This window comes from Crinia signifera, chromosome 1, assembly GCF_055691185.1.
Source record: "Crinia signifera chromosome 1, ASM5569118v1, whole genome shotgun sequence".
Lineage (NCBI taxonomy): Eukaryota > Metazoa > Chordata > Amphibia > Anura > Myobatrachidae > Crinia > Crinia signifera.
In genome coordinates, this window is record NC_139217.1 from 342,610,488 (window position 1) to 342,638,217 (window position 27,730).

The 27,730-nt window shown below is 42.6% G+C and overlaps 1 protein-coding gene across 2 annotated transcripts in view; it reads left to right on the forward strand.

The window, feature by feature from the left end:
- Positions 1-27,730, forward strand: part of MYO18B (myosin XVIIIB) — a 451,547-nt gene that overhangs the window by 326,186 nt on the left and 97,631 nt on the right. For both annotated transcript variants that reach the window (XM_083146506.1, XM_083146515.1), the window contains 4 exons: positions 6,530-6,643; positions 14,741-14,857; positions 16,272-16,355; positions 22,404-22,541. In XM_083146506.1, coding sequence (XP_083002632.1) covers positions 6,530-6,643; positions 14,741-14,857; positions 16,272-16,355; positions 22,404-22,541 — 453 coding nt within the window. The remainder of the gene's footprint in view (positions 1-6,529; positions 6,644-14,740; positions 14,858-16,271; positions 16,356-22,403; positions 22,542-27,730) is intronic.

Consider the following 27,730-nt stretch of genomic DNA (forward strand, 5'->3'; position numbering starts at 1 on the left):
CTTAATAATTCACTGAAAAAAAGCCTATCAGCCTAATATGTGTAAATGTAATTTTTCATTTAGGTATCGTACACAAATTAAAAGAAATCTTCCAGCACTCAAATGAGAACACTGACACATTTTATGATTTTTTTTAAAGACTTAAATTGATCATAATAAATAACTGCAAGTTTCATTAGGGCTTTTAACAACTGACTTTACCAAGGCATGTGTCATATTTATATGGAAGTAATTGAGCATGAAGCACTTCTCGCATCAACTTTAACAATGTGCGCTGATTGGGAGTGCACAGAAATCACATGCTAACTAACTTTTAGTGGAAGGAATGATTTTTTAGAACATTGAGCACATTCAATTTGTTCTTTAAACCTATTCTTATGTGTCACGATGAATGCTATTGCTTTAATGGATTGGTGCATTCTCAGAACTTTTATAAGCTATTTTTCATTTAATAAGGGACTGTACTGTGAGTTTTAATTTCCATAGCTGTGTCTATAACATGATGGCAATAGGAGCACTGTGCTGCAGAGGAACCAGGGGTGTTCAGCTGATACAGGGAAATCACATTTGTAGGACTGAACCTGTGTATCTTACCTGTGTTCACTCAGTATATGTCTCCCTTACAGCCAGGTGTAGCACTTGGCGAAGGGTTAGTTTGCAGAAAACGACTGTTAGGTGTTCAGCCCCATACAAACAGGTATGGATCGTTAGGTAAACAAGTTTTAGGTCATTAGGTAGACAAGCAGTAGGCCGACACACGAAAAAGGTAAAAAGGTTGACATGTATTCGGTCAACAAGGTCAAAACGTCAACATGCTTTTTTTAGGTTTTTTTGTGTCTATGTAGGTTAAAATGGACATATTTGAGTGTCCCCTGGCATGGCTCGCTGCACTTGCCATGCTTTGGGCAAGCACAGCGCACTTAGTACACTATTATAGTCCTCCTCCACCTCAAGTGAAAAAATCATGTCGACCATGTTGACCTTTCCATGTGTCGACCTACTGCTTAATGATTGTCAACTTAGACACTGTTGACCTAATGACCACTTACCTTACACACTAGATGTCTAAGGGCACTGGCTATATAGTCGACTATGGGCCTTATTCTGGTGCGGCCGGATCCGATTATGCGGCCAGGACCGTGCGTGCGAAACCCCGCCTTCCATACGGATCGCCAACTCCGTCCGTACGCGGTAAGAAGCTGGCCGAACGGACCGCACGTGTATTTTACACGGAATACGCCTCCTCCATCTAAGGGAACCTCCCCCATCATTCGATGGTCGCAGACCATCGAATGCAGGACCGAGTGCTCCACCAGCTCCCGCTACCTCAGACCACATGGACATTGCTCCGTGCAAAAGCAGGGATCTGGGCGGGCAGCTGACATCCGGCGATGTCATATGTCCGCCCCCTACACGTGCGTCACGGCCGCATTACCATACGTACGCCCAGCGTTTGCATGGGAACGCCCATGAAACGAGGGGCGTATGCATATGGTAATGAGCCCAAATAGCCCTTCATGCCCCTCTCCACCCCCTGTTCGGAGTGTTCACATATCATGCGGGATTTGGTTGTACGCCCCGCTCGCACATGCGCAGAGACGCCTCTGCACATGCGCAGACACAAAACATCGGAGGGCCGAACGCACGCGGATATATCCGCACCGATCAGAATAAGGGCCTATATCGGCGGGGCCCAGGGGCGGATCCAGGATAAAATGACAGGGGGGGCACCATGATAAAAGAGGGTTTAGGTGGGGGAGGGCCAGTGTTAGTGGTGCCAGTGTACATGCTAAGAGAGCGGCAGAGAGAGGGTGGCAATGGGATTAAAAATAGGCCCTGGCATTTAACGTACGCAGGCCCACCATGGCAACAAAAGTGAAGGATGTAGTTGTGCGCGCGCCGAAGGTGCGCTCTGGAAAAGGGGGTGTGGCCACTCAACAGGGGGCATGTCCTTGAGTGTAGTGTACAACACCATATACAACTTCTACACATTATGCAACAAAATACTAGACCCCATTATACTTGCCCCTTACACATGATGCCAAATGGAGTGAGCCAAAATTCAAACAATGCCACACGGATTGAGCCAAAATTTACATAATAACACACGGATTGAGCCAAAATTCACATAATGCCAAATGGATTTAGCCAAAATTCACATAATGCCACTAGGATTGAGACAAAATTCACATAATGCCACATGGATTGAGACAAAATTCACATAATGCCACACGGATTGAGACAGAATTCACATAATGTTACACAGATTAAGACAAAATTCATAATACGCTTCATAAACAGGGACATTGTCCACCAAAGGCGCGCATTAAACATTTACACCATAATGTCCATTACACGTTAAGTCACACGCCAATATGTCCATTATGTATTATGCCAAACACCATAATGTCCATTGCACGTTAAGTTACACGGCATGATGTCCATTATGTATTATGCCAAACACCATAATGCCTATTAAAAATGATGCTACATACAGTAAGTGCTGCTTATCTACATGCTCATTGCCAAGGGTTCCATGCTCATTGCCAGAGGTTCCATGCTCGTTGCCATGTGGGATTACATGGTCATTGCCAACGGGGAATACATGCTCGTGGTAAATGGGGGACAGCTGCCGCCAGGCAGAAGTGATAGCCACTGACAGTGGCAGGGCCTGGCTGTATTCCGAGCACTGCAGGTCCCAGCTATTTGAAATAATACCCATTTCACACCAGAAAATGCATTCCCAGGTTGGCCCCTTTTACACCAGCCTAGTCCCTGCATTTTCTGGTGTGAGGGGGAGAGAAAACCACCCCTCCCCCCCTTTAACAAGTTATCTCATTTAATCGGCTATATCTTCGGAACTAACTGACCCATTTACATGAGACAAGGATCATATTAAAGAACTTTTGAGTGGGCTTTGAATGATTTTGGTCCGGTGAAACTGGAACGTTTGGTTCCAGAGTAATCTGCCCTCAAAGAACATGAACAGCCATGAAATTACATTTCAAAAATAAAAAAAATCGATTTACACGCTATATCTCTGGAACCGATTGACCGATATGGACTATCCTGGTATCATATTGAAGGCCCAGCGAATTGGAATTGAATGACATCAACCAAAAGCTCCTGTGATGCCAGGGGGGGAACTGGCAGCCGTCGGAACCGGGTAGGGGTCGGAATTGACGGGTCCCATTTTATCCTATGGGGAAAAAATGTTACAGCTTTACCAGGCGATATCTCCGGTTCCCGGGGGGCTAGAGACATGGGGCTGAGCTCGTTGGAAAGCTCTGGTCCTCATCTACAAAATGAATGACAGGGGGGGCACGTGCCCGGGTGCCCCCCCCCTGAATCCGCCACTGGCGGGGCCACTATTCAAACAAAATTGAGTGTACACACTGAAAGATATCTGTAAACTATATTGTTCAGTGATGTCACCGGAACCCACTGAACGTGCTTGTCGTTGTCTACAGTATATAGCCAAAATTCAACCTGCATGTTTAGCAGATGGAGGGTGACCTTTTAACAGATTGAGCAATAATGCACAATATGCTTCATAAACAGGGGCATTAACATAATGCCCATTACTTGTTAAGCCACACACCATAATGACCATTACGTATTATGCCAAACACCATAATGCCTATTAAAAATTATCTACTACATAAGTGCTGCTTACCTACATGCTCATTGCCAGGGGTTCCTTGTTCATTGCCAGGGGTTCCATGCTAGTTGCCATGTGGGATTACATGCTCACTGCCAAGGGGGAATACATGTTCGCGGTAACTGAGGGACAGCCGCCGCCGGGCAGAAATGACAGCCGGGCAGAGAGCAGGGGGCTGCCGACTGTATTCAGAGCACTGCAGGTCCTGGCTATTTGAAATAATACCCCTTTCATACCAGAAAATGCAGGGATTATTATATTTAACTTGCAGCTCTATTTTTTTTTTTTTTTTTTGGAGTATTTAATAAATACTGCTGTTTATATTCTGTTTTACCTGTTTTGGATTACTTAACATTTTTCTTTTCATTAGCACCTGTGAATCTGTTTTCTGTTAGTAAACTAAAAAGGATGAACAGTAGCATTTACTTTAATGCCATGGCTTGGGATGTTTGATGCACATGCAATGGTTTTATTGAATTATCTGGCCTTACTATTAAATGGTACTGCATTTTCTCTGCTGCAACTCAAATACTGCAGAACCCCCCCCCAAAAAAAAAAAAAAAAAACTGTGTGCATTCTACTGAACAATTACTTGTACAATTACTACACCAGTCTACCACTAGACAAATAAGGTAATCTTGCACTGTGTGCATGACAAAAGGGAACAAACATCCACCACTGTCCCTGAAAAGATGCAATTTCCCCATCACTGTATATTATCTAAATAAAAAAAGTGTATGCATGTGACATTCATCGTGAGAGTTAATAGAAATGAAATACTGTGCTAACCTTCAGATTTTCCCATCAATTTCTGGTGCTGAGAAACAGAAGGGAATTAGCATTTGCTCAAACTGTCCATCTGTTTATAAAAATAATTCATGAAGTCTGTGAACGTGTATAAAATTAAGTTTAATTTCATTTATGATTGCACCGTATGCAAGTCACAGAAAAATTATTTCATTATGTAGAACGGTCTCACTATACAGAACTGATTTTGACAGAAAAACAGACCTATGGCAGGTTTGCGACAGGTATTGTTGAGGTGAATCCCTAGTGCAGTGCATGGTAAGTTCTATTCGTACACATATGGACATAATGCCCTTTAAGTTGCAGGAGCCATAGAAGGATAATGATGAATGTACTATTTTTATTGTTTTATCGCTGGTCAAACAGATACTTTCCTACGGGTCTCTCTAGGAGTCATTGCAGAGCAGGACAAATACACTGTATACTGTGGCAGCTTATAAAGCTTAGTGAGTGCAGCAAGTTTCAGGGCCTCATCGTCTGCAAATATGTTAAAAAAATGTATTGCATGAAAAGAGCAGCTCACGGGGAGATGTTTACACAAACTAGATCCATGTACGCATTCAGTTGTTTACTTTACATCTGAGAGAAGCCCTTAGAGGAGATGCAGCATGTCACTTTGGGGGTGGGACCAGAATGACAGGCCATGACGCTATGTTGGGTAAATACCTGAGAATTGCGGGTGTGCAGGTAGGGGTGGAGCAAAAGGATGTCATTCCAACCTTTAAGCCATGCCCCCTTTGCAATGTTGCCTGGTTTTAACTGCTTCTATGTATAATAAATGATGCATAAATCTGCATGCTTGAAAAGGAGCTCTTCAGGATGCAGGGGGGTGTGGGAGAGTCACCTACCCTTTCAGGGCTGCAAGAGACTACCCTAAATATCGGGAGCCCTACACAGCTTCCATGATTCGCTTGGACAAGGCTTTATCACCAGCTATGTGACGGGAACCCTGAAATTGATACATTTAGGTGATCATTAGTAATATCGCAATGCGATAATGCTCTTTATTATCGCATCATACTCACATGTCAAATGCGAATTGTGATAAATGGGGGCCTGGGGGAGAAGTACAGTATAGACCTGTGGAGACATTGCCCATGGCAACCAATCAGCATATACCTATCCTTTTATAGCTGGGGTAGCCAACCCTAGTCCTCGAGAGCTACCAACAGTGCATGTTTTGCAGGTCTCCTCACAGAATCACAAATGAGCTAATTAGCTCCATCTGTGGATCTTTTAAAATGTGTCAGTGAGTAATGAGTGCAGCTGTGCAGCAGCTAGGTTGTCTGGAATATGTGAACTGTTGGTAGCTCTCGAGGGCTAGGGTTGGCTACCACTGTTTTATAGTATAGAATGCATTTGATAAGCACTCCCTCAAAGCTGATTGGTTGCTACGGACTACTACTTTACTAGTTCATTTGTCCACTTTTTATCACTGATTCATAAATCTTCACCCCAGTAAGTTATGATTTATTCACAGCAAACTTTGAAGCTATTTTAAGTACTTTCATACACTTGAATACACATCTCTTTGGGGTAGATGTATGAAGCAGTGATAAGGGAGGAGAAGTGAGCCAAAGTAGAATGGCCCATGGCAACCAATCAGCACTGAAGTAACATCTATAATTTGCATAATATAAAATTATACAGAGCTGCTGATTGGTTGCCAATGGTTGCTTCTCCTCTGGCTCCCTTCTCCACCCTTATCACTGCTTCATACATCTACCCCTGTATTTCCAAAGCAGTAGTTCACTCGAAGATCATCTGAAACATTTATATAGTGGGACACAAAACTGCATACAATGAGTGGCCCTTTTTATGACACTGGAAGAACAGAGCCGCTATGATACCGAAGCTGCCTTTGTAACATTTCAAAAAGCATGAAAACCTCAAAATACTGTATGTAAAATAGAAAAATACCATTTGTTTTAAGAATTCTGAGAGATACTGCATTGTTCAGTTTTACCCTGACTTTCATTTCGATGTACAGAATTACCACAGACAATGAAATGTATTCACGCTTTCTGCTGCAGCTTCTGACATTATCTTTCTCTGTTTCAGCTTGAAGAGAGTGAAGCCAGGTACGCAGAGTCCCTGAAGTCCCAGAGATCACTGAGCTTAGAGCTGGAAAGTTTACACATGGAGATAGACAATATTTCCAGAAATAAAAACATGGTAATTTACACTTTCATCAGCTTCCTGTTCCTATTAACTGTTTCAGGTTATTGTTGCACCAAAGGTTCATGTGTGTGTGATAACCTTTATGTCAAATTGGTATTTGATTTGTCTATTTGCTGTTAGTTATTACTTTTGTTTATTGTTTGGAGAAGATTGAATGTCATATTGCAGGCAGCATTTATGTGACCGGATACATGGATGCCTACACTTGTATAGTGTTTGTTTTCAGTCAATATTACATTTCAGGTATTATCACGGTACTTATGTATTATCTGGGCTCCCATGTTAAATACACCCCATTTTTTCATATCCCTACTATCCAAATACGCATGGAGTTGATTTTATATAGTGTGGCGAGCGCAGCGAGCCACCGTGCCCGAAGCGTGGCGAGCGCTGCGAGCCCCGCGAGGGGACGCAGTCTCATAAGAAAAACGGGAGCCCAGATATTACATAAGTACCGTTATCACATTATAAAAAAGAACACTAGCATATAGTTTTAAGCGTACCCTTTACTGTCAGGCTGCGCAGGCTGAACGCTGGGTCGTGATCAGCTGAGCAGCGTCTGAGCACCCGCAGTCTAATCCCACATATTTTGGGGCCCAATCCCGGGATCCCGCCAATCCCAATCTTCATTACTCCCTGAAGAAGACCCACGAGGGTCGCAACGCGTTGGAGTTCATCTTTTCCACTATTACAGACACACCACTAAGTCTCCTCCCGGCTGGGAGTCGAGCGCGCAGCATTCATCACAGACGGACGGACCCCGGCGGCAAACTCCCGCGAGACGCAACCCCGGAAGTCCCGTCTGTGTGAGGCTGTGGATACCGGCGGATCGAGCGGTCAAGGCGCCGATCCAGCCGCGGTGCATCAGAGCGGACGTTTGGAAGGAAGATCAAGGACCAGCATCAACCGGCCGGTGAGAGCAGGTAAAAGTGCACTGCGGGCGGGACGGGACGCCAGCCCCCCGCACCACTTACACCTGCACGCTTGTGACTTTATCTCTCCCATTGACTGCCTCTTTCCACCACCAGTGTGTGCTTATTCCAGCAGCACCACTGAACCCCCCCACCTTGACCCCCACCAGCCACATGCAGCAGTATTGGTTACACTGTCAGTGAATAAAACTTTCAGTTAATCCAACACACTTTTGTCATCATCTTTTCATTACACACCCTGAGCGCAGGCCCTCACTCCCCCTGTTTCATGATTATTTCTAAAGGGTAGCCCCCCTTTTACTGAGGACCAGCGGCTCGAGTGTTTACAGTACTGCCCACACAGGAAGCAGCACCAACCATTCTCTCCTTTACAATATTAGCCACCCTAATGCCTAGCTAGGCAATGGAACCAAATTCGGGAGTGACGGAACTCATTGGACTGGCTTCGGTGGTGAGATGACTTCTGATTTCTGGGTAGTAGCTGGATTAGCATACAGCATTGTTTAGCTGCGGGAGACCGGCTGTGGCAAATGACTGCATAGGCTACTCACTGGCATACTTGCACTAGGCAACTGATAAGTGCTGGATAGATTCTTGCTACTAGATGATGACTGATTACTGGATAACTTGTACCGGATAACGGGTAGAAGCAGGATACACGTCTAGTTAGCTGCTGTAGACCGGGCAGCGGCTTGGAGTGTAGGCTGCGACATGGAGACTGGACACAGGCAGAAGTCTGGACTGTAACTAGGAAGCCGAGCAGTGGCAGAAGGTCATACCTCCCAATATAACCCATGCCAGGAGGGACAAACTACTCTACTCCTGGACTTTCCTCTTACTTTATCATTGCTCTCACCGGTTCTGAACAGGTTACCTAATAAGCAAGGGGTTTCACCACAGGTGAGGGTAATCGTACATTCAGGGGGAAGTCCAGAAATAGAGCATTGTGTCCCTCCTGGAGAGGGTCATGTTGGGAGGTATGGAAGATGGCTGTATACAGGGGTAGCTTGCAGTACCAACGGGAACCAGGCACAGGAGCAAAGTGGTGACAAGCATTTGGGAGCAGATGTCAGGTAGCACCGTTGCTCAAGTCAACTTCCTAGTTCAGGAGATGAACATTTAAACCCCTTGCCTTGCACTGATTGGATGACTGGCCAGGCAGCAACATCAGAAACAGATTCTGAATGGAATAATTAGTGCATAATAGTAAAACTTGCATGACTTCACTAAACAGGCAACTGAGGAGTTAATTGCTGAACAGAGTTCTCAGCAGCAGACACAGCTGAGCAATCAGTAGCAATCAGACTCTCACTGAAGGTATAGCAGCAGAAGTGCAGGCTGTAAATATTATGTGAATAAAACTACTAAAGTTAACCCGCTGAACCGGTATTTTGACAACATGGGGAAAATATACAAACTCGGCACAGTTAGGGTCATGGTGGGAAATAAACCCATGACCTAAGTGCTGTAAGGCAGTAATGCTAACCATTACACTGTCCATGCTGCCACAGCATATCCCTGGGATACCTATTGAAATAAGGCTCTTTTCTCTCTTCTTGTTTGGGGAATTAACCATTAGGGCACAAGTTCTGTGTTGGAAGTCTTGACTGTCACTCAACCTCAAAGTATGTGGGTGGCCGTGCAGTGGTCCACGTAGGGGGGGTTCTGATTATTTAGAAACCCCCCAGGAGTCTAAGGGTCCTAGGCTGAAAGCTGAGGGTCCCCTCTTTCCATGGGTACAAGAATTTAAAAAATCGGCCCTTGGGAACCGAAGATATCTGACTTCAAAGCAGTGGTCCCGACCCAAGCCTGTTAATTGCTTCCCAGTCAGATATTTCAGCTTCTGTCTGACAGTGTTTTTCTGAGGGTATATTCTAAACGCTGGGACTCTCCCCCTTTGATGGACACTAGAAGCTTGTCTCTACTGTTCCCAGAACCAGAGATATCAGCCTTCCAGCAGCTGGTTACTGCTCCAGCTCCACACACCTGGTATGTAGTATTATATACTCGTTGGCAGATTGCTCTGCCTCCTGAAATCTGATCCTCTTCTCCCTAATACCATTTGGTAGGTGAGATTCTCTAATTTTTAATTCCATTAAAATCTAAAAAAATATATTTCCGGGAACTGGAGAGATCTGCAGTCAAGCAAGCTGTCCTCCCACCAGAAAATTATGAATAATAAGCCCACTCCACTATTCACCCCTCCTCTGCATATTAAACTGGCCCTTTTTCAATTGGGGTCCTCCTAGATCCTTTGGGGAGACAGTTATCATCATTTTTATCCATTATAGGTATAGCCACCTCTAAAGGCTCTTTTCTTTGGAAAATTGTTGTTCAAAGGGAGAAATGAATCTATTATAGCAACATTGTTTGGAGTAAAATCTTCCCTCACCAGTCGGTCCACCTACATAGACATTGGAAATAGGATATTCATATATACAAGGACCTATTAACAAACCTGTTACGAATTGTCTCTACTTGTGAAAAATATCAAAAATCCGTCTTGAGACCTGTTAACCCCTGATGAAGTCCCGTTAAGGGATGAAACGCGTTGGCTTACCTTCTTCTGCTGTTTTCATGTACCAGAGATGTATCAATGAAATATACAAAGATCTGGAATAATTATTACGGTACTTGTTTCCTAGCACGGCCACAATCTTTGGGATTGTGTACCTTTAAGTTAAGATACACAGTCCCCGCGATGGACCCGATTTCCTTTGAAATCAGGTCCATTTTGCCGGCAAAGGAAAAATCGGGGGCATTGCGTCGGTCGGGACCATTAACCTTGGTCCCGACGCGATGCCCCCGATTTTGCCATAGGCTTCAATGTTAAAATATTTTTTAGCATTGAAATCGGGAGCATCGTGTCGGTCTTGTGCCATTATAATGGCACAAGATGAGATGGACTTGATTAAGTCCATCTCACATAGGAAAAAATGTGAAATGGGCCAATATGACCCATTTCACATTATATATGGCCCCCTCGTCACCCCACGATAGACGCCAACCCGAAGCGTGGCGAGCGCAGCGGTGCGCGTCCTCCGACCTTTTCATTCCCCTACTATCCACGTCGGCGTGGAGTTGAGAATGTATAGTGTGGCGAGCGCAGCGAGCCACCGAGCCTGAAGCGTGGCGAGTGCAGCGAGCCCCGCGAGGGGACGCGTATACCTGTGAAGTTATACGCATCCCCTCGCGGGGCTCGCTGCGCTCGCCACGCTTCGGGCTCGGTGGCTCTCTGCGCTCGCCACACTATATATTCTCAACTCCACGCCGACGTGGATAGTAGGGGAATGAAAAGGTCGGAGGACGCGCACCGCCGCCCCTCGTGGGCTCACTGCGCTCGCCACGCTTCGGGTTGGTGTCTATCGTGGGGTGGGGTTTACGTTGTAAAATTTGGGGGTCTAGGGATATATTTTACATTGAATCCAATGTAAAATCGGGTCCCAGGGACCCTATTCACATTTGATTCAATTAAAAAATCGCGTCGGTCGCGTCGATCGCATCGCATGCGACCAAATCGACGCGATTTTTCCGACACTAGGATGCTAGTGCTAGGAAACAAGTACCATTATTACCACTGTGTGGAAAGAAAATACTTTTTAATAAATATTTAGAGATTGAATGGACTTTTTCTATGTGCTAGATCTATATTTATCAAGGCTTAGTTGATCCAATTAGTGATCACCACTAGGGGCGCCATCTCTCTCTCTCTCTCTCTCTCTCTCTCTCTCTCTCTCATTATTATTATTATTATTAATATACATTTGGTCTATCTATAATTCTTTAACTGACCCGGCATATACTGGGTCACCTAAGTGTCTATCTCCGTGCTTTGCTCCGCCCCTCTGGAAACCCCCTTCTGAAAATCCTGCGTTTGCCCCTGCCGTGGTCTGTAGTAGTGTTCACTATGAGTGTACAAGGCAAAACATACAATGTCCTGGATCGAAAAGCATCTGATTGCTGGGCCATTTTACTGACTTTCTCTACAGCAGCGTTCCTCTGCATCCGCTGCTCTCCCTCTTCTCTGTGCTTCACACTCTGGGGTAGATGTATCATTCCTCGATCAGGGGAATGTGCGCTGGATTAAGACTGCATGTGACCCTAATACACACTGGGCCTAATTCTAGTCTGCTTGATCCCCCGCATGTTCGCACGGGGGACCAATGTTGAAGCTCTGCGCTTGTGCATATTTCCCAGAATTCCATGCAAATATTACCTGGCGCATGTGCAGTTTTAATTGGAAGCCGCCGGAGACCAGCAAGCGTCGCAGAGCGTTAGAAGGTTGGAGACCCAGCTCACATCCTTTATGGGAGGATGCGTATCTCCGACGGGGGAGGATAACGCACTCCTGTAATGGATGTCATAATAATACATACTGCCGATAACAGGACCCATTTCACCACGATAACATGGTGAAGCGGGTCCTGTCAATTAAGGAACAATAAAGACCTCATGATAAATCTACCCCTCTGTGCTGAAGGAGAGTGTGGTTGAGATCACTGTAGTGCACATGCTGGTTTCCAGGTATACTACCATTGTTGCTGGTTTGGAGCTGATCTGTGCTCCTAACGGTCTGCCCTGCCTAACTCTGCACACTGCTGCTCACGGCTGTAACAAGCCTGCTCTCCCTCACAGCACACTGCTGGCTCTGCCCGTAGAACTCTCTCAGCTCCTTTCTCTCAGCATTCTCCATGTGCAGACTGACTCTCTCCTCCCACTTCCTTTTCCAACAGGCTGCTCAAATGTGCTTTTTCACTGTAGCCAGCTCTGGGTCCTAAAGTCCTAACTTTTTTCAGAGCTCACTATACATGCTGTTAACAGTTATAGGGAGTTAACCCTTGTAGTCTCTGAGAAATATTGGCCACGCCTCTTAGGCATCAACCGGGAGAAGGGACCATAGTGCCCTGGGCTGCATGTTTTAGTAGCTTGCAGCCCAGAGACATGCTGGTATTTATAGTTCCACTCCACAGCATCTCAGGATACCATAGTAACAGTGGTGTGAATGTGGAAACAACAGCTGCAGCACCGATAGCATTCATACATTTACCCCTCTGTGTTTTAAATACAGGGACATGTGCACATATCTCCTGTATTGGTGCACGAGCCAATCAACTAATCCTGCCTGCCAACCCTGCCCAGAGTACATCAGTAGAAAATCTGCTATAATAGAGATGAATTTCTAGGGAAAAAATGGTGGTGGTGGTGGGGTGGGGATCACTGACCAAAACCCCCAAACTCTTATTTTTTTTTAGATACGTATATTGTAAAATTAAGAATTCATCAGATAACATTTTTCGGTACTCTTTACCTAGCACGGCGCCCATCGCGGTCATCGCGGGCATTGAATGCACTAAAAAATCGGGTGCGACGCGACCGACGCGATGCCCGCGATTTTCCATAGGGACCAATGTTAAATGTCTCAATTGACCCGATTTTTCTGTTCAATGCCTCAATTGACACGATTTTTCCATAGGAATCAATGTTAAATGGCACACAGAGGCCAAATAGCCACCCTGAAGTGTGAAATGGCCCCCACAATTGTTAACGCCACCCCACGATCAACGTGAACCCGAAGCGTGGCGAGCGCAGCGGTACGCGTCCTACGACCTTTTCATACCCCCACTATCCACGTCGGCGTGGAGTTGAGAATAGAATAGTGTGGCGAGCGCAGCGAGCCACCGAGCCCGAAGCGTGGCGAGCGGACGAGGATACCTGTGAAGCCCACGAAGGGACGTGTTTACCTGTAAAGGTATCCGCGGGGCTCGCCACGCTTCGGGCTCGCTGCGCTCGCCACACTATTCTATTCTCAACTCCACGCCAACGTGGATAGTGGGGGTATGAAAAGGTCGTAGGATGCGTACCGCCGCCCCTCGCGGGCTCGCTGCGCTCGCCACGCTTCGGGTTCACATTGATCGTGGGGTGGCGTTAACAATTGTGGGGGCCATTTCACACTTCAGAGTGCCTATTTGGCCTCTGTGGGCCATTTAACATTGTTTCCTATGGAAAAATCGTGTCAATTGAGGCATTGAACAGTAAAATCGGGTCAATTGAGAAATTTAACATTGTTCCCTATGGGAAATCGCGGGCATCGCGTCGGTCGCGTCGCACCCGATTTTTAGTGCATTCAATGGGCGCGATGCCCGCGATTTTTTTACCTACGATGCCCACGATCAAAATCGTGGGCGCCGTGCTAGGTAAAGAGTACCCATTTTTCTTTTGTTAGTTTTATTACACAATAATTCAATAGTTACATAAGAATAGTACCAGCTATTATTAATATAGTTATTACATTTGTATAACGGCAGATACTCAGCAGAGTTATATAAGTATACAAGCATACAATGGTTTAAGTGTGCCAACTATACAGTAGAAAGCCAAAATCTGGTGCATACTCCTTTGGTAACACAAATTACATGGGGGGTTATTCTACTCCATTTTTAGTGACAAAATCCTTCTTAGATGGACAAAACCATGTGCACTGCGGGTGGGGCAGATGTAACTTGTGCAGAGAGAATTAGATTTGGGTGGGGTTTTTCTTCAAAGTGAGATCTATATTGAAGTGTAAAATCATGCAGTCAGTATTTTCCCTGCACAGAAACAAAATAACTCACCCAAATCTAATTCTCTCTGCACATGTTACATCTGCCCCCCTGCAGTGCACATGGTTTTGTCCATCTAAGAAGGATTTTGCCAGAAAGAATGAACTAGAATAAACCCCATGGAGTGGTCATCAGATATGGGGTGAGATTTAATAGAATGAGAGATTCAGAAAGTGAGAGATTTGGTAAGAAATCTCCAGTTTTTTTAAAGCGGCAATCATTTACACTGCAAAACCAGTTTGTTTTTGAAGTGTAAATGATTGCCGCTTTAAAAAAACTGGAGATTTCTCACCAAATCTCTCACTTTCTGAATCTCTCATCCCATTAAATCTCACCCAAAGTTTCTGTATTGTTGAGAGATAAAGGAACTAGATATCCCTTGGACTTCCTGGGGAGAGTAGTTAGGAAACTGTCCATAGCAGGTTTATGATAATAGAAGGTTATTTTCTGCTTTTATAAACTTGTAGCACATTTCCAGTGTTTGCTGTGGATAGTTTGCTCTGTAAATAATAATGCAGAACCACATATCACACCCAGCATATTCGCTCTTTCTTTTTCAGGCTGATGAACAATTGTTCCAGCTGCAGCACGAGAAGGCAGATTTTCTGAAGAGGATCGATGAGGATCAGGAAGACCTGAATGAGCTTATGAAGAAACACAAAGCTCTCATTGCTCAGGTAGGAAGATTAGACCTGCAACTGAGATTTCCACGGCTCCCTGTAAATGCAAAATTCAACATGAAAAGAAATAGAGAGTGCAGTCCTTCTCAATAGGTTCATATTTCTTATCTCACAAGAATCAGAAATGAAGCCCGTGACATTAGGTTGACAAAAAGGGACATATTTGTCACACTGAAGAGTAAGGTGAAACAAAGTCATTCAAATCTATCTGCCTTGTATCCCCGAGCCTCCATTACAGTACTTGCTGCGGATTCTTAACCATGTCCATGTTTACTGGTCCTTTAAATGTCCTTTAATTGCATTTTAAGCAAAAAAACAACACCATTGTGTATTTGAGATTATATAAAGTAACATTTTTCATGTTAGCATTATTTAATTGAACATTGCTACATAAAGGGGTATTTTTTTAATTTGGAAGCCACCCGCAAGGTGATTGACAGGAAGTAGGTGTCTGTGGATGCAGGGGCGTAACTAACTATTCAGCGCCCCCGCCGCACGTAGGGGGGCGCGCCCCCCCCCGCCGCACCTAACCTGCCCCCCCTTCTTACCCGCGGTCTGCGTCTCGCCCGGCTCTCTGTCGGGACCTTCCTGACGTCACGGTCCCGGCCGGCTCCTGCTGCTACAATGAAAACGGACTCTTAGAAAATGTCTGCCCCCATACTGCAGACAGAAAACTGTCTGCAGTATGGGGGCAGCCATTTTCTAATTGTCAGTTTTCATTGCAGCAGGAGCCTGCCGGGACCGTGACGTCAGGAAGGTCCCGACAGAGAGCCGGGCGAGACGCAGACTGTGGGTAACTATAGCCCCGCAGCCCCCCTGGCGGCGCCCCCAATTTCTCTGCGCCCCCCGCCACCGCGGGGGCTACCGCGGGGGCTACGGAGCTATAGTTACGCCACTGTGTGGATGACAACTGTCTGTTTTATGGGAGTGCCAAGAAATAAGCTAGCCATGCTAAAACAAACGCTGGGGGTAACAAGGAAAGCACAGGCATGACCAAGCGTTTAGTGGGTGTGTGACATCATCAACAGGACGGATATGCCTGTATTCACTGCAGCCGCCGAGCTGAGCCTGTGATGAGTGTTGCCCAGTGGAAAATCATCATAATGATGATCAATCATAATCAAGTGATGAAGGGTTCTGAACATATTCGCATGGCTTCGACGTCTTCACACCCCATACACATCCATTCTTACAGTGTGCACATGAATTTGCAAAGCAGGATTTCACTATAGCAGGGCGGCATCTACCTGAACGTGCTTTCACAGCCCTGCGTTCTGGTCTGATTTGGCCCTTCCATCCTAATTGGTGACTTACAGTATGGATCTACTGGATCATATTAAACACACTTGTTTATATAGTATATAACTTCTATAATGTTATTCTTGTGACACTTTTTCTTCTCGCTTATTAGTCTGCAACAGATATTGCACAAATTCGGGATCTACAAACTAAGCTAGAAGACACTCAGAGAGAGAAGCAAAGTCTTCAGGAGAAGGTGAGATTGTATTCTTTGTCTCATACAGTCTATATAATATATATTTTATGATAATGCATAGGTACTTCATATAATGAATAGGCATTTTCATTCCAATGGGAAGTACTTTATTCCCATGGAACTGCTCTCCTTTTCTTACAAACTGTAAGCAAATCCTCCTTAAAATGTAGCTAACTTACTTTCTTACCCAGAAATGTCTGCATCACCTCCAAATGTGTGTCCCGAAGCCCTCATTCTTCTAATAGCATGTTCCCAATGTTTACTGCTCCCCATCTTTTGATCCTACAATGGCGTGTGATTTGCAATGAATTAAAGTATAGTAACTAGTTAGAGTTGAGCAGCAGTGTTAGTTTGTTATGGTTAGACTGAAAAATTTGCTTGAATAGATTAATGTTTTGTAGAAGGCTTTGGGAATGTAGTAGAGGTTATGGGTTAGACCAGTGGTTCTCAACCTCGGTCCGCAAGGACTCCCAACAGTGCTCATTATCCAGTTCTCCACACTGAATCACAGGTGAAGTAATTAGCTCCACCTGTGATTTTTTCAAATGTGTCAGTGAATAATGAGTGCACCTGCCAGGTGACCTGGAAAATGTGCACTGTTGGAGGTACTTGAGGACTGAGGTTGAGAACCATTGGGTTAGACAGCAGACTCTGGGGTTTGACTCTATTTGAAGTTATGTGCCAGTCACTGAGGTAGTGGGTGTGACCTAAATTATCAGGCACATGGTTTATGTGATCTCCCACATGATTATTATAGACTACACCCACATGAAAAGCCATGTCAATATAATTTCACAGCGATGGTGTCACATTGTTATTAGATTTATCAAGATGAGATCAGTTTTTGACATTACACTGTATAAAGAGCTACTTTATAAGGTTGTATGAAATCTTAATTCCTAATCATGACCCACAAATAAACATCTCTTAACTAAGCAAAATATTTGTTACTACTTGAGCAAAAATTCTATATCAAGTGGTTTTCCAATTCACTCTTTATATATTTTATACTAATTAAAAAGATGCTGATGTGTAAATGTGTATGCTGACATTTCTGGATGGCAGCAATAATGCAGGCACAGCATCTTCTGACAACAATAAATTAATGATCCACATGTTCTAGGTTAGACCCCTTTCTCGGGAGGAAAGGATGACATCTTTCTAAAACATTAACTAAATTACCTTTCAGATAGTATGTAAACCACACCACACTTTAGTTTAGCTAAATCTGTCAAAACCCAAAAGTCTGAGTTTTTTTAAGCAAAATGTCATCCTTGACTCTTTGTTCTCCACATTCATTCAATCTGTCTCGAAATCATGCCACATGCACCTAAAAAAACATATTAAAAATAATTATTATTATTATACAGGGGGACACCTCAGGACACCTCAGGTTTGATTCTCACTTACTGTATTTTTCTTGCTGCGGCCACAGATCAGTCCCCCGACTCCTCCAGACTCCAGTGTGCCTGCTTGCTTCCTTTTTCTGCAGACGCGTGGGAGGGAGGCGTCCGTCCACACCCAGCGTCTGCCACTGCCGGCTGATCAAAGCAGAGGGAACAGGCTGTGGAGGCCGGCGGCCATGTTCCTGTAGCCGCAGCCCGCAGACATGTTTTAAAGACTACAGGAACATGGCCGCCAGCAGTGCAACTTAGGTAAGGCGGCCGCGGATGCGTCCGCGGCCCGCAGCACTCGTGCCAGAGCGGCCTGCCCCCCGGCCCAGCCCACCCCTGCTGATGAGCAATCTAATATTAGGGCTGGGTTCTAAAACCTGGCGCTTCTGATTGGTTTTATGTCCTAAATTTAAAAGAGCAATGGTTTTATTTGCTAGACAAGTCTACTAAATCATTGCTTTTTGAAATTTTGTCCATAAACATAATCAGAAGCATTTTAGGTAAAGAGTGTGGATCCCTCCCTGCACTCCTTGTCTGGTGCTGCAGCCCCCTCTGATCGCAAACTCACTTTGGGGTCAGAACCCACAGTTTGAGAACCTCTGTGCTAAACAATTCTGATGTAACAGATGTACTGTAGTTGGACACTGAGAGTAATATATTGTAAAAAATAAAATAGACAATTTTTTTTAGAAATTTCATGGAGATCTCCCCAAATCTTAACCAGCACTTTCAGCCTTGTGTTGTGGTTATACTAAAATCACTGGAAAATCCAATGTGGTCCCCCCCTAAACTCAAGGTAACAAGCATTAGGCATTAAAAAATGAATGAATCCCAGATCTGAGCGCAAGACAAAGGGTTGTGCTGCTTTGGTTGTGACAATGTTGGTGTTTTTGTCATTTACCAACTACAGAAAGGCAATATTAGAGAAAATATTGTCCAACCATGAGCGCTACCCCTAGTTTTCTTAAGGTGCACACCACAATTTTACAAGAAAAATATATGGGGATACATGACCTAATTCATAGGTTCCCACACACACTTTACACTTCTGAGCAATTTTTAAGGGCCCCATATACAACAACGATATGTCTGACCCTGAAGTCGGATGTCATTTCCATTGGACTCCACTGGACCTTCCTGGGAGTGATTCCATTTAATTTTGTACTTTGGTGTAATTTTTGCATAAGATAAATCTCATGTGATCAAGCCAAGATAAATCGCATGAGATATATCTATACAATTGTACCATGAGATATATCTGATTGGCTATATATCGCACAAGAACCACTCCTTTTCCCATCCAATTTCATGCAATTCCAATAAATCAATGGTCCAGTAAGAGGGACCTAGGGTCTCCTATCCAACACTCATGGGATTGCTCGTCGGATTGGATGGAAGACACAAACTATTTGATAAATTACAAACGATATATACTGTAGGCCCGAAAGGTCGTAATCATCAGAAATCGTGCAAAATTGTTGTTGTGTATGGGGGCCTTTACATCTATCCTCTTCTCCACTCTTTATTATCTTTGAAACATCTTCCCCCAAATCTGGTATGTGCATGAGCTCTCGCTGTGATTCATTTTCCCCTGGATCATGGTTGATTTGATAGTCAATCAGTTGACAATTAAATTTTTATTTTGATACATGCATCCCAGAAATGCTGCTCCCTAGTCTTTGCTTCTGGTCGGAGGAGATGGTGTCAGAGCATGAATGTGTAGGTGGGGAAAAATGACATGCAGACTGCATGCCTGTCACACAAGTGCATCACTGCCTGAGTCATCCTTTATGCCAGGGCTGGTCTTTGGTAAGTGCAGATAGCCCAAGTTCATTCTTGTTCACTAAAATGTGCTTTCAATTGGTAATACACTGGAGTTATAGTCAAACTTCCTTTTTTTTTTTTTAAAGAAGAGCATCAATGGAAAGCTTGTCTACCAATGAAATAATAATTGTAATAGCAGTTGTTTTGTTCCCTTGCTGCAACTCAAGTGATTACTTCCAGAGTCTACGTTATTTCTGTGTAATCAGTGTAACCTGTAATTTTAAACATTGGTCACTGGAATAACAAGTTGGCTGTTGAAATAAAATGTATTTATTCAGTTTTTAGTTTGGGTTAACTATGTTTTGCAGTTTATAGTGAATTGTATTTATCACAGAAAATTCATCATGTTACATTTCCACCCTGGTTAGCACACTGTGTAATGCAATTCAGCTACTGACAAAACTTTGATATGACCTGTAAAGTGGTGTGTGTGCTAATTACCGAATAACACTGGAGAACTGCAGAAGTGTGTCTTTACTAACAGCAGTCATGCTGAACAAGGGCTGCAGTGGCAGTTTCTGTACAACACACAGTTATTATATAACAAACACTTTCTGTATAACAAGTAAATAGCAATGATGCAATCAACATAGCGCATACATCTACAGTTGGAGCCAGGCTCATTAGAGCAGCTCTCGGCTCACGATGCAGCACGCCACAGTGTGAATGAGGCACGCATGCCTGTGAGACGCTCACGTGTCCCATTCACTGCAATGGACATAAGAGTGTGTGAGATGCTCGCACAGCCATTTCGTCATTGATTGACCATGCAGGGGGTGTCAAAATATATATATATATATATATATGGTACTTATGTAGTATCTGGGCTGCCGATTTTGTGATTGTATGCCTTACCTTAAGGCATACAATCAGATGCGATGCGATGCGATTTTGCATAGGATTCAATGTTAAGAAGGTCCTGTTAATTTTCCCACTATCCAAGTGGGCATAGAGTTGATTTTATATAGCGTGGCGAGCGCAGCGAGCCACCGAGCCCGAAGCGTGGCGAGCGAAGTGAGCCCCGCGAGGGGACACATATTTCTTAAAAAGTATTCTGTGTCCCCTCGCGGGGCTCGCTACGCTCGCCACGCTTCGGGTTCGGTGGCTCGCTACGCTCGCCACAGGTTTATATCCAACTCCATGCCCACTTGGATAGTGGGGAAAGGAAAAGGACCCCTTTTTCCCATTGAATTCTATGTTAAAATGGACTCGGACCATTTTAACATTGAATCCTATGGAAAAATCTTGACCATCGCATCGCATACGATTTGGTCGCATGCGATGCGATGCGACGCGATCCGATCCGATTTCTAAATCGGACGCCCAGATACTACATAAGTACCATATATATATATATATATATATATATATATATATATATATATATATATATATATACACACACACATAATATGTACACTATATTTACACTGGACATATTGTGCAGCAGCAGAGTTGTAAATAAGGTAAATGGTGCCATAGATAAATTTAAAAATGGACCTCATGACAACTGTTTCTTGAATAGGTAGTCATATACAAATAAGGTGGAAACACAAAATTAGCATGTTAGCCAGATACAGTGAAACCTGAATATGACAGCAATGAGCATCGTGCACACATACAGAATGTGAATTTAAAGATTAAGTAAATTACTTTTTTTGTAGTGTTAAACTAATTTTAGGTCCATTTTTTTAACACTCTTATCAGCTAAGGCTCAAAGATTAGGCCCCTTAGAATACGTAATTTTACCTGGATGATCTTTTTCTGAGCAAAGCAAATATTAAGTTTACAGTACAGTTAAGTGGACTAAAAGAAACCAAGATGTCCTCCACTTTGAAGACTAACATACAATCAAGTCTCAGAGTTATGAGGCAAAACGCCCATTTTCCATTTATAATGCATCACCATTGAGCTCTGGAAAATTTGACAGTTGGTGAACTCTCCCTGTGCATCTGTTGGGTTATATGGAATTGACCTGCGGGGGTTGTCTGGAAACTGTGACAGTTATTTGTAGCAACCCACTAAGCAGGAAGTTTTTGAAATTCGACTAAAAAAGGGGTGAAAAGTGGTAAAATGTTCTGTTTGCCCAGTTGAAACTGGTCATATCAGCTACCCACATATATTACTGAAGCAAGCTAGAGTAATCAGTGCAGAGAGGAGCTTACATTTTATAGTGGAAGGGATAAAGTCTAAAAATCCAGAAAATTAGCAATTTTTATTTGCAGTTCTACTTCTGATTTGCCTATTTGTTGTACTTGTCTGAACTTTAGAGTTTAATTCTCAAAGTTGTACTTTAGTGTTTTGACTGTGATGGAAATGGATCTCTAAATTTATGGTCCTATAATTGTGAGTAATTGAATATGCATTATCTTCTCTGCTCTGCTAGTTCCCAAAATACCATCATAAATATGACTGATCAACGATGCTGCTTAATAATAAGTCTTAAACGAGTCTATGATTTTTATTGCTGAATGTTTTTTATTCTACTGTGACACAACAGCTACAAAGAACAAAATGCATCCCAAAGAACAACGCTGTGTAGAGTGTTCTTTTCGTTGTTGCTATTGATTTGAAGTTTACGTTGTATAGAGTGTAAGTCTTTTCTATTTATTTCAAGTTTTGTATGGTATCTCACTATGAAGTCATTAAGATGAGTCTAATGCTTACAGCTAGCATAATACTAAAACATCAAATAAAAAGATAATACTTGAGACTTGATAATAAACGAGACTGAGTTATAAATTCTATTACTATGCCTATGCTATTACTATGCTATTACCATGCCTGTATTTGCTTATTAACTTATTTATATTTTTGTTGATGGAAACAGTTACAGGTGGCACAGAGTCGCCTTGAATATTTGCAACAGTCTATGGTGGAGCGTTCCATTGTGAGCCGGCAAGAGGCAGTGATTTGTGATATGGAGAACAAGCTAGAGTTTCAGAGAGCTCAGATTAAAAGATTTGAGGTGAGTAGAGTTGACATCTTAAGGCTTTGTTTCAATAACTTTCATGCCTACTACATTCCATATACAAAAACAATATGTTATTTAACTTTATCAGTCAATCATCAGCAATACAAATTAATCTTTTAAATATGTGGCAGAGAAAACATATAAATAAAAATTGTGCAGGTTAAGAATAATCAACCAGCCAACAAAGTAGACCAGGAAGGGAAGAAAAGAACAAAAGAGAGGAAGAAAACATTATAGAGTAGTAAGTAATAAGTAGAAGCTGTTCGGTTTCAGTGTTTCAACCCATATCAGCTAGGAACACTAGACTTTTTTTTTTTAAATTGTCTCAAATTTCCTATACTGTATGCCAAATAATTAATTATTAACCATCAGACATTACTATTTGATGTTATAAAGGACAGCCTTACCATCAGTGAAGTTCATATATATATATTTCACATACTGTATAGTATATAGGTCCAATCATGTTTCTATAAGTAGTGCTTGCTACAACACAACTTCAAAATCAGAATAACATACAGTACCAACAAAGCAGCAACTACTTAGTGGAGCAGTAATGCGGTGTTATTAGACCATGTATTATAAACAGGAGCAGGGGTCAGTCTGACCCAGCCCTTTAAAGCCTTGATCCCCATATACTGTAGCTCTTAGAAGGGTCAGTTGGACTAAACACCAAAAAATATAAAATTTTCCTTATAAAATCTTCGAACAAAGGCTACTGTAGCATTACTTGTTGCCTGCTCTCACCTGTCGTTGATAAGATAACACAGAACTACTCCTATTCTTCTTATCCCACTTGGTGGCAGTGTAGTGTCTTGGCTGCGACCATGGATTTACTAGTTCTTCAACCTGATGACTTGACTTACAAAATTAAGGCATGGACATTTTACTCACGGCTTTCTCATACTCACACACTCAGTGTCCATCTTTAGCCACCAGCCCCTAGTAGTACGTTGATCAAGTCCTCACTACTTACATTTAAGCTGTAATGTGTATTGAACTGTGGCTTTCATTTTACCTGTAATCTATTTCTGTTATTTATTTACTGTAATTTTAAGTTTGGTCTCCCTGTGCTGTTTCTTTGTACGGCGCTGCAAAATAAAATAATAATAATGGACAACTAACTTGAACAGTATGAGGAACTACCTCCCTGTACTGAGCCCAGTAAAATTTCAGTGATAGAATTTTGAACCTACAGTATGTACATGCCTTTATAAAAAATGCACTTTACAATCAATGCAATTCAAAACAAGCCTGTGCAACACACTAGCTATGGCACAGACAAAGCACTTGGATGCACAAACCCAAGACTTTCTCACCAAAAGTCAATGCTGCAGTTGTTGAAATTGTTAACTGCAAAATTCTCATGTCCCTAACTAGAGTAAAGTAAAGCTGAAGAATGTTTCTTGAAAATTCCTTCTTAACATAGAGGGAAAGAGGGGAGCTTAGGCTGCACACCCTAATTCTAAAGAGGTGAGATGTGCTGCCATGCTGAGTATTGTATTTCCACATAGAAAAAGAAGAGAAAATACAATTGCACACTTTATGTTCTGAACACCAGAATACAAGAAAGGTAAATAACATAAATTAAGCAGCGCAAAACAATAAATAAATTGAGGTATATATATATATATATATATATATATATATATATATTTGTTTGAGGAAAGCAGAACTCTCAAATCTACTTCACACAGCTGCTGGGGTGTCCATAACTCAGACCACAATATCCATGTAAGCCATAAATATCCAGTATGTAAAGAGCGCACTCACCAGACTTAGTACTCAGTTAAAACTTCAGCAAACGCCCGGTTCCCTGAAGCAGGTAACCAGTTACCTGCTTCAGGGAACCGGGCGTTTGCTGTCTTGAAGAAGGGTCACATGTAGACCCGAAACGTCGACTATGCCGTGAAGTTTTTAATGGATTTAATAAAACCTTGAAGTTTTAACTGAGTACTAAGTCTGGTGAGTGCGCTCTTTACATACTGGATATATATATATATATATATATGTATGTGTATATATATATATATATATATATATATATATATATATATATATAGATAGATAGATAGAGAGAGAGAGAGAGAGACGGTGGGCCGCGGCACTCAGGTCTTGATACTGAACAAACGAATAGCCATTCAAAGATGATGTTTCAGCCTTTTTATAAGGCTTTTCTCAAAAACAGCTTTTATATATATATATATATACATAAAAATAATGGATAGATTGGATGGTATTTTACAATTTTTTTTTATGAAGTTTAATAAGAAACATTGAATAAAAAGCAATTTAACAAAATGGATAAAATATGCACCCACAAAATAGTTGGCTGTCCGGGAGAGTCCGTTCTTATAACCACCCCTAAACAATAAAGGGAATATGTGCATGTTACCACCCTGGAATGGGTAAATGCAATGTCCGCTTATGTCTGTGTGGTCAGCCCAAAGCACATCATCATACTTAAACCTGTCACTAGTGTGATGCCTTGGGGCAGTTGACTTGTGCTGGAAACAGAGATGAACATTTGTTCGTGTAAAAGCCATCATGCAAGTGAAATATTAACGAAGTAGTGGCAAAAGGCCAAAGACTGACTCAATATCAAAGTTAGACAACTGCAACCCCAGACCTGATACCCTGGATACACTTGAGCACATTGTCAAACAATATAAATTCCATACACATTTCCTAGGAATCAAATCATTAAATGAAGCACAGTGAGTGTAAGAAGGATGCTGGATAAGCCTGTAGTGGGCTCCTTTTTGGACATGGAAAGATTCCACAAGGGAAAGAGATCAGGCGCTATGACAGCAGCTGTGATTCTAAATACAGCAGCTGCTCAAAATGTGGAGATAGTCAGTCCCCACCTAGAGAAAAAAACGCAAAACACCAATCACGCACAAGGCATGTGAGCAGCGCTAATAAATTATGACAATAGTTTGAAACCAATGTTAATATTTACTATCAAGATATATTAAAAAAACAAAACATTTTATTGTGAGGCTATCAACACCGTTTCGGATTTCCCCGTCGTCAGGACCAAAAGTATATATATATATATATATATATATATATATATATATACACAGAATTACAGTATGGATGCACAATACAATACAATACAATAATAAATTAAATACATTTATAAAAATAACGCCACAGGATGAAAGGTAGGGTGTGGAAATGGCCCAAGAATCAGGGGAAAAGAAGGGGGGGAGGGGGGATACAGTTGGTCACAGATAAGTGCACTTTACCGATTTTTTGTAGGTGAATTTTGAGTCCACTTAGATCCACTTTATGAAGGTAATCCTCACTAGTTGTTACTGTGCTTATAGTTACAGTTGGAGGAAGAGATTCATAGGCTTCCGCAATAGCTGGTGAAATGCTTTCTGGTCTGTGTAGGACCTAATCCACCACTGGTGGTCCAGGATGTGGTGTCCGCCTGATGGGAAAAGTGGGATCTGGGGACAAAGGGCTTCTGCTCACAGGAAACAATGTCCTCCCACTGTGCTGGCTGTATGGTAATGTGCTGCTGGAGAGTTAAAGGAACAGTGTCCGCCACAATGTAATGGTTTGGATGGGGGGATACCTGTAAACGATGTGTCCACAATGGGCAAGGAGTCCACACTGGTAGATCCTGGGCATGATAGTTGGAGGTCCCACTAACGCGTTTCACTGCCAACTGCAGCTTTATTAAAGGACCTTTGATAAAGCTGCAGTTGGCAGTGAAACGCGTTAGGGGGCATCCAACTATCATGCCCAGGATCTACCATTGTGGCCTCCTTGCCCATTGTGGACACATCGTTTACAGGTATCCCCCCATCCAAACCATTACATTGTGGCGGACACTGCTCCTTTAAAAGTGCACCGCATCCTGTAACTGCTATAGAGGTACAGGGGGAGCAGCAGAAGCAAGCAGTACAGAACTATGCACCTAATGGCAAAGGAGAAAATTGTCCCTGCAGGAGCGATGCCAAAACCCCAGCAAAGGCAACCAGTGCACTAAGAGACTGCCTCAGAACAACTAGCAGAGTCAGCTTCAGTTAACACCCACTCTCTTGGAGTAAATAGTAACACAGCAGGAGAAAGAGCTACAGCTGACCAGCATGGTACTCTCTTGACTCTGTTCAAACTAATCATTTAGCCAGATGCAATTCAAATTTTAATGGAGTATGGACAATTTGCTATATAGTTTCAGACTTGAGAAAGGAGTAGGAAACTGCCAATAGGGCTGATATTGGAACATCATATAAACCCTATAGCATCTCCCCAGGAAGGGCAAACCATAATGGTGACTGTCAGTGAGCTTTATGCCCAACAAGTTACACTGTTCCCTATTCTCCAACTAGTTTTTGAGCCAATTACTTATTTTGAAGACCATCTCATGTGTGGCACAGTAATAAAGGTCTTTGCAAAATCTAAGTAGACCACATCTACTTCACTACTATGGTCTAAGTTCCCACTAACTTCCTCGAAGAAGCTAATTAGATTATTTTGACATGACCTATCCCTCACAAATCCATTGCTCACCAAGTAATCCTGAACACTATCCCTTTATATACCAGTAATTTCCCCACTATTGATGTCAGGCTTACAGGTCTATAATTCCCTGATTGTGATTACTTCCCTTTTTAAACAATGGCACTACATCTGCTATTCTCCAATCCCTTGGTACTTAGCCTGATTAAATTGAATGTACAATTCTTTTTTGTTTTGTAATGTCAATATGTGTGTTTGGGGACTTTAGCATCGCCCCACATCAGTTAATAGAGCTATAGAAATAAATCCTGTTGATTTTAGTTAGAATCTACATTTGCATACATTTCTGAGATGTAGGTATGTTTAGTTAATTTTATTAACATTACTTTAGTATTATTTTAGTATGTTTTAACCAAGAAAGCAACCTGTTGTTTTTCCTCACTTATTCTACAGTATATGTGCTATTACTATAGACAATTTTCTCACTAGTGTGACGACATGTACTGAAAATCCTTTTCACAGTTAGTGAGGCACCAAATGCGTTAAATGCCGCTGTGCATAAGCAAAGTATAGTGGTAGAGATAACAGCCAACAAAAGACATATGTTACATTAATTATTAAGGCTGTGGACATTACTTCTATTTACAACAAGCTGTAACTAAATTGCCATGGGTCCTGTAGGGCAGTCTGTTTCAGAAAATACC